The sequence below is a fragment of the Narcine bancroftii genome, chromosome 13 (assembly GCF_036971445.1).
Source record: "Narcine bancroftii isolate sNarBan1 chromosome 13, sNarBan1.hap1, whole genome shotgun sequence".
In the NCBI taxonomy this organism is placed as follows: domain Eukaryota; kingdom Metazoa; phylum Chordata; class Chondrichthyes; order Torpediniformes; family Narcinidae; genus Narcine; species Narcine bancroftii.
This window is the reverse complement of record NC_091481.1, coordinates 65,750,479-65,758,884: the sequence shown is the minus strand read 5'-3', so window position 1 is coordinate 65,758,884 and position 8,406 is coordinate 65,750,479. Positions and strand designations below refer to the sequence as shown.

Below are 8,406 nucleotides of genomic sequence, written 5' to 3'. Positions count from 1 at the left end.
TATATAGACAGTCGCCCGAACAAAATTGGGGTGAATGGAGGGACAGGGGGAGGAGCATGGCCTCACAGATAGGAGGCAATAGGTGCATAAGGGAGGGAAGGCACGTGTAAACGGGGGAGGGGGATGACTCTGTGAATGGAGAGGAAAGGGGGTGGAGAACTAGAAGAAAGAAGACAAGGTGGGAAGAGAGGGAGAACGGCGAGTGGCCCATTATAAACCAGAGAAATCAATGTTAACGCAATCCGGTTGGGGGAGTGCCAGAGGGAATAATAGGTGTTGCTCCTCCAATGTACTGGTTTGGCAGATGGAGCAGCAAAATGATTGCCCAGTCTCTCCAATGTGGAGGAGACCACAGCGGAAGCAGCAGATGCTTCCCGCAAATTCACAAGTGAGGAGTTGCTTCCCTTGGACTGTTTGGGGCCCCGAATGGTGGTGAGGGAGAAGATGTGGGCGCGTATGGCACTTGTTGAATGTTGAATAATTAGCTGGCGGAAGGAACTTGATTGAACGTAAAATTCTGAGGGATCTTGACCCGGGGTGCACGTGGAGCGGGCGTGCTATAATCTCAAACTAGGGTTCACTGTTGAAAAATAAGGGGGGGGCACTTTTAAACATGTTTTCTCTTCAAGGATCGGAGACAGAGCTTGGGGAGGGGGTGGAGACAGAAAGGGGGAGTAAGATGTTTGATGACTGAAGTTAGTCAGACCTTAAATTTAATTTTAGACATACAGCATGGTAAAAGGCCCTTTCGGCCCACGCCACCAATTGACCTATGACCCTAGTTCAATTTGGTGGGAGGAAACCGGAGCACCTGAAAGAAACGCACACAGACACAGTCAGACGTGTAAACTCCTTACAGATAGCGCCGGATTTCACCCCTTTCATGGGCTCCATAACAGCGTTATGCTAACCCCGTTGCCCTCATTGAGAGATGAAGCTTGGTCCTGGTTCGAATGTTACCATACAAGTTCCTGCTTCTAGTGATTGAAAATTTAAGGGAACACTCTGCTATAAATTCCTCTATTTACGTAATACACAAATGTGCTGGAGAAGCCCAGCAGGTCACGCAACATCCATATGTAACCAATGATTCGGGGCTGAGCCCATCCCGTTTAACCCCTGTATTTAGGTAGCTCTTTTTCAAAACCGGGCAGTGGGGCGTGAGCGAGGCTGGGGGGTGATTCCTGAGGGCAAGCCCATCAGGCAGTAACCAACTCCAGGGTGAACAGACAACCGGTGCTCAAGAACTCGGAAGATGAGCGAATGATACAATTCTCACCTTCCCTCCTTTATTCCCCCCCCCAACCCCACCTCCTAGTTCTCCCAACCTCCCCAATTCTCTAGTCCCCCCCACCTCTCTCTCCAACCCCCCAGCTCTCTCTCACCCCCAGTTCTCCTCTCCCTCCACATCTCCCCGCTGAGCTCGGTCTCCCCCCCCCCCCCTGAGCTCGGTCTTTCCCCCCCCCCTGAGCTCGGTCCTCCCCCCACCCCTGAGCTCGGTCTCCTCTCTCCCCCCCCCCCTGAGCTCGGTCTCCCCCCCCCCCCTGAGCTCGGTCCTCCCCCCCCCCTGAGCTCGGTCTCCCCCCCCCCCTGAGCTCGGTCTCCCCCCCCCCCCCCTGAGCTCGGTCTCCCCCCCCTGAGCTCGGTCTCCCCCCCCCCTGAGCTCGGTCTCCCCCCCCCCTGAGCTCAGTCTCCCCCCCCCCTGAGTTCGGTCTCCCCCCCCCCTGAGCTCGGTCTCCCCCCCCACCTGAGCTCGGTCTCCTCCCCCCGAGCTCGGTCTCTCCCCCCCCCCAGCTCGGTTCCCCCCCCCCAGCTCGGTTCCCCCCCCCGAGCTCGGTTCCCCCCCCGAGCTCGGTTCCCCCCCACCTCGAGCTCGGTTCCCCCCCCCCTCGAGCTCGGTTCCCCCCCCCTCGAGCTCGGTTCCCCCCCCCTTGAGCTCGGTTCCCCCCCCCCTCGAGCTCAGTTCCCCCCCCCTCGAGCTCGGTCCCCCCCCCTCGAGCTCGGTTCCCCCCCCTCGAGCTCGGTCCCCCCCCTCGAGCTCGGGTTCCCCCCCCCCCTCGAGCTCGGTTCCCCCCCCCTCGAGCTCGGTTCCCCCCCCTCGAGCTCGGTTCCCCCCCCCCTCGTGCTCGGTTCCCCCCCCTCGAGCTCGGTTCCCCCCCCCTCGAGCTCGGTTCCCCCCCCCTCGAGCTCGGTTCCCCCCCCCTCGAGCTCGGTTCCCCCCCCCTCGAGCTCGGTCCCCCCCCCCTCGAGCTCGGTCCCCCCCCCCCTCGAGCTCGGTTCCCCCCCCCCTCGAGCTCGGTTCCCCCCCCCTCGAGCTCGGTTCCCCCCCCCTCGAGCTCGGTTCCCCCCCCCCTCGAGCTCGGTTCCCCCCCCCTCGAGCTCGGTTCCCCCCCCCGAGCTCGGATCCCCCCCCCTCGAGCTCGGATTCCCCCCCCTCGAGCTCGATTTCCCCCCCCCCTCGAGCTCGATTTCCCCCCCCTCGAGCTCGATTTCCCCCCCCCTCGAGCTCGGTTTCCCCCCCCCTCGAGCTCGGTTCCCCCCCCTCGAGCTCGGTTCCCCCCCCTCGAGCTCGGTTCCCCCCCCCCTCGAGCTCGGTTCCCCCCCCCCTCGAGCTCGGTTCCCCCCCCCCTCGAGCTCGGTTCCCCCCCCCCCCCTCGAGCTCGGTTCCCCCCCCCTCGAGCTCGGTTCCCCCCCCCTCGAGCTCGGTTCCCCCCCCCTCGAGCTCGGTTCCCCCCCCCCTCGAGCTCGGTTCCCCCCCCCCCCTCGAGCTCGGTTCCCCCCCCCTCGAGCTCGGTTCCCCCCCCCCCCCTCGAGCTCGGTTCCCCCCCCCTCGGCTCGGTCCCCCCCCCCTCGAGCTCGGTTCCCCCCCCTCGAGCTCGGTTCCCCCCCCCCCTCGAGCTTGGTTCCCCCCCCCCTCGAGCTCGGTTCCCACCCCCCCGAGCTCGGTCTCCCTCCCACCCCCCCCCCGAGCTCGGCCTCCCCCCCCCCACCCCCGAGCTCGGTCTCCCCCCCACCCCACCAATTCAGTCTTCTCTGAGCTCTTTGCTCCCTTCCTCCTCCATGTTTCCCTGCAAGAGGCTGTTCCCAGAGACAGTGAGTGGAACCTGCTCTATGAGTGGAGATTACAGCTCTCTTTATTTATTACAGTAACATCTGGTGAATGTGGGCCACAGCAAGGCCAGGATTTATATCCAACCCACCACCACTGCAAATGAGTTTGACTGCCCTGCTCTCTGGAATTTATTCTCCAATTTCCACTTCACTCCTACATCTTGTTTCCCCATTGGGCCTTTGAGTAGGCCTCGGTTAACACAGTCCCTTGACTGAAATATTTTAAAAAAATTCTTCTTTTGCTCAACATTTCTCGACTCGGACTGCACAATAGAACTGTTTTGTTGTTGTCAACTACGGGACACTGAAGAATTGGCCCATTAGGTCTGTGCCAGCCCTCGGTGTAGCAATCCAATTCATCTAATTTCCCCTGCACACTATCTTGCTGCTTGCTTGCGCTAAGAGGAGTTAACCTTCAGGATGTTGGATGAAACCAGAGCAGAGGACGGACACCAGATACAAACTCTGCCTGTGGTCCGAATTAATCGTCCCTCATTGACTCGTTATGTGCATGGTTTCAGAACTCCAAAGGAAATCGGGCCAATGACAATTTTTCTCAAGCAAAATATTTCAGTAACAATTGGGTCCAGAGCAGCGATTCTCAGCCTTCCTTCCCACTCACATCCCACCTTAAGCAATCCCTTACTAATCACGGAGCACCTATGGCAGAGGGATTACTTAGAGTGGGATGTGAGTGGAAAGAAAAAGTTTGTGAACCACTGGTCTGGGCAGAATCATAGTTCGGCACAGACAAGAGGGGCCAAAGGGATTTTAAGGTGGGATGTGGGTGGGAAGGGAAGGTTGAGAATCACTGCTCTAGACCCAATTGTTACTGAAATATTTTGCTTGAGAAAAATTGTCATTGGCCACATTTCCTTTGGAGTTGGGAAACCATTCACATAACGAGTTAATTAGGGACGATTAAAACAGTGGTTTTCAAACTTTCTTCCCACCCACATCCCCACCTTAAGCAATCCCTTACTAATCACAGAGCACCAATGGCACAGGGATTACTTAAAGTGGGAAGAAAAAGGTTGAGAACCACTGGATTAAGATTAACCAGGTTAGGAGTGTTAGGATACCGTGGAAAAACACCCAATAATCTGGAAGTCTGCCTGACCACCAAAGTGGTGAGACGCTGGATTGTTGGAGTTTAGTGTATTTAAAATTAAAATTGCAAATAATGATTGCGTGTTTTGACAGAAATGTCTTCGATTTAACCTGATGCTACCATATGGGCAGCCAAGCAGCAGGTGTTGTGCACGCTGAATGAGAGCCTGAAGGATGTGCTTAATTACGGCCTCTTCCAGCCAGCGAGTAACGGGAGGGATGCCAAGTTCCTCAACGAAGAGAAGCTCCTTCGCGAATACCCGCAGTCCTTTGAGAAGGGCGTGCCTTATTTGGAGGTGAGTGTGCGCCAGGGCCCGGCAGGCAGGCGCGGGCCAGCGGACGAGGTCCTGGTTCCAGAGTGGAGGCACACCGTGGCCCGTAGATGGTGGGGACCTGCAGCTAAAGGCGTGCTGCTGGGGAAAACCCGGCGGTGGAGCAGCATCCATGGGAGGGAAAGAGGGGTCGACGTGAAGGGTCCTGGATGCAAGAAATCAGAGCAGAAGTTGGCTGTTCGACCTGTAGGGGGGCATTAGGGTAACCATGTCAGGGCACAAACTGCCATTCGAGAACTCACTCAGCGGGGGGAGGAGCGGATGCCATGGACTCCTCCCTCCCCCCTGTGCTGTCACACTTCCCCCTCCCTCCAATGTAGCGCGTGGAGACAAAGCCATGTGATTCATTTTGGTGACACCCCCCTCTGATGGTGTCACCTGGTATGGTCCCCAACCCCTTCGTGATGTTGGTTCTGCAGGTGGTGGGGGGGGGGGGCACTGTAACTCATTTGTAGGGGGGGCATGGCCTGTGAATGCCCCTCCCCCATGATGTCAAGCCTATTCCTCCTTTCAATAAGATCAGGGCTGATCTGGTCACGTATCAACGTACGCACATGATCCCCATAAACCTTAGTTCCTTCATTGTTCATAAAATCCTCCAATAACAACGACCATATTGGTAGGTGAGTCAGGCTTGAGGCCGATTCCAGCAGCGCACCGCCCGATTGCACCCATCCCGTACGTTTTTGAAGGGTGGGAGGAAACCGGAGCCCTGGGGAAAACCCATGCCAACACAGGGAGAACGTACAAACTCCTCACGGAGAGTGTGGGCTTCAAACCCAGGTCACTGGGGCTGTGATACCATTGTGTTCACGCTAACCATGCCTTCGAGCTTCTCAATCCGCCCGTCTGGAGAGGGGAGAGTTCTGATGGGGAGTTCTGCCACACCGTCTGTGACTGGAATCACCCATGGATCGAGATGGGATAGGCAGGGAATTGTGAGGCAGGTGGGGATTTTAAGGACAGTATAATTTCATTACCATCGTTGCCTGCTCTAGAAGCACAGTTTTCTTAACTGATTGTTGTTGGAGGGTTTTAAACTTGCGTAAGTCCCAGCTGTTAGTTGGGCAGTCTGGATTAAGGCCCCAGTGATATTCTGCTTGATAAACACACCTATGCATCTGTTCCCCATAACCCTTAATTCCTTTCGATTGGCAGGGGAAGTGTTTCTCATTGGAAATTAGAGGCACACAAGTGGGGATTGGTCTGCGTAGATGTCCCCGATATCAATGGTGGGTGTCGATGAAAGATGGTTGGGGAGTGATGGGGGTCACCTCCAGCTGAACTGACTGTCATCGGTCGGGGGGTGTGGGAGGGGACTGGAGCAGAGGGTGGTGTGGGACTGACTGTCATTGGGGAGGGTGGGGGGAGACTGGAGCAGAGGGTGGTGTGGGACTGACTCATCCGTGGGAGGGGACTGGAGCAGAGGGTGGTGTGGGATTGACTCTGCCCTGCCTTCCTTGCAGTTCCGGTACAAGACTCGAGTTTACAAACAGACCAACCTGGATGAGAGGCAAGCTGGGGAAACTGCACACGAAGGTTAGTGGGTGGAATATGGGGACGAGCTGGTCAGCAAGATGGTCATGGTGCCTGTGCAGTGTGGAGCTGGAGTGGTGACAACAGTGGCCACAGCCACAGTTGGGAAGTGAAAGAGCATCTCATGCCACTTCTCACTACTTCCCCCACCTCCCACGGACCCTCCCTTGCCCTCAATCGTGGTTCCCTACAAGAGGAAGAGGGGGTGTTGGGAGAGAGGATATGGGGAGAAAGAAGGAGATATGCTGTCAAGAGAGGGGGAATGGGGAGAGGGCATGTGGGGAGCAGGGGTTTGGGGAGATATGTGGGGAGGGTTGGCAAGGGGAGAAAGAGTGAAGCTAGAGGGAGTGGGGAGAGATGGAGTTGGAAGGTGTTGAGGGAGGGGGTGTGGAATAGAGGGGGTATGAAGGAGAGGGGATATGGGGAGGGAGGTGATGTGGGTGAGACTGGAGTAGAGGGGTGTGGGGAGAGGGTGTCAGGAAGGACGGACAGGGGGCTGTGGGGAGGGGGGAGAGAGAGTGAGGAGAGAGGGTATATCAGGAGGGACAGAGAGAGGGAGATGGAGAAGAGTGTGCAGAGAGGGGATAGCTGGGGGAAGTAGCAGGGAGGAGACAGTGGGAGCACGGAGCATATGGAGAGGACAAGTAGGGGGGCAAAGTTGAAAGAGTGAGGGGGAGAAGCGAACTCCTCACTGAAGGAAGAACAATGTCCAGATTTCTTCCTGGAAAATCCTGCTCCTGATCATTAAGTTGTGACTGCCCCACCTACCCCCGTCCCCCCGCACATTATTCAGTTCACAATTTGAAGTGCCTCAATGAAACCGCACTTCTCATTCTAGGTAATAAAGGCCTGATATTTATCAGTATTTCATAATCGTCCAATTAACCCATTTTCAAAACTCGTTGTTCAAGGTTGACAACAGTAAAAACCTCTGGTATTCGGCCCCTCTGGGGGGGAGGGGGGATTGTTAGATGCCGGATGTTTATTTTCCGGTTGCTGAGATTGCAAGTTGGGTGATTGGCAAACTAACGGTGAGGTGTGCCAATTTTATATATTTTTAAAAACCTATTTTCTGTGATTTTTAATTTCTTTTTGCTTGGGGCTGCGGTTGGTTGAATTCCGGATAACGGGTTTCATTTCTGAAGGAGTGGTTCAAACAGCAGCACAAGGACACACACCCGCTAAAAACCAGATCAGGGAATTTGGGAATAAACCTGCTGACGCAAGGCCTAATTGGCAAAGGATACAGAGTAGATTTATCGGAGCCCTGGATGTAATGTGTTCATAAATCAGCTTCGCATTTTATTATCGGGTGTGTGAACATCAACTCTTCCCCACTCTCTCCCTTGTCCTTGTGATCTTCGGACTTCAAAATGAAAAAAATTAATTTTTCAACAAGAATGTCCTCTTAAATGGAAAAAGTAAATAATTCTCTTTGAAGTTGTAACACATTGACAACTCTGAAGCAAATTAATCCTTGCGTTTCTCGCTCTCGCTGATTCAACATCTCCCCCTTATTTTCCTCACTTGTCATCTATTTTTTTCCTCTCTCCACCTATAGGTCAGCCATGCTCACCCTTTCCTTACGCCTCTGATCAAAGTTTATGGGGCCCCCCCTTCCTGTGAAACAGTCAAGCTCAGCTGGTTTCTTCTGTACTTCTCTCCTACCGACTACATAATTTTTTTTTTAATGATTTCAGTCCATGCCAACCCCCCCCCCAACAAGTATGGTCTCCGTGGCCTGTGATTAGTGCTTGCTGCCTCAGGGATCGGTGCTGGGTCTATTGCTGTTTGTCATCTGTATCAATGGTCTGGATGTGGTGAATTGGATCAACAGGTTTGCAGGTGGTGCTAAGACCGGAGGGGTTGTGGACATCGAAGAAGGTTTTCAAAGCTTGAGGAGGGATCTGGACCAGCTGGAAAAATGGGCTGCAAAATGGCAGATGGAATTTAATGGAGACAAGTGTGAGATGTTGTATTTTGGAAGGACAAACAAAAAAGGACGTACACGGTGAATGATAGGCACTAAGGAATGCGGTAGAACAGAGGGATCTGGGAATACAGATACATAATTCCTTGAATGTGGTGACACAAGTGGATCGAGTTGTAAAGAGAGCTTTTTGGCATATTGGCCTTCATAAATCAAAGTATTGAGTACAGGTGTTGGGATGTTATGGTAAAGTTGTGTAAGACATTGGTGAGGGCAAATTTGGAGTATTATGTGAAGTTTTGATCACCGAACTACAGGAAAGATATCAATAAGATTGAAAGAGAGTAGAGGTTTACTATGTAGTTGCCCAGACTTCAGGAACTGAGT

At 54.5% G+C, this 8,406-nt stretch overlaps 1 protein-coding gene across 1 annotated transcript in view; it reads left to right on the top strand.

The window, feature by feature from the left end:
• The first annotated feature begins 953 nt into the window (after positions 1–953).
• The window catches only part of LOC138748050 (SH3 and multiple ankyrin repeat domains protein 1-like), a 92,511-nt gene continuing 85,058 nt past the window's right edge, over positions 954–8,406 (top strand). Inside the window, 5 exon segments of the mRNA XM_069907746.1 lie at positions 954–1,121; positions 4,315–4,327; positions 4,330–4,517; positions 6,020–6,070; positions 6,072–6,092. Coding sequence (XP_069763847.1) covers positions 954–1,121; positions 4,315–4,327; positions 4,330–4,517; positions 6,020–6,070; positions 6,072–6,092 — 441 coding nt within the window.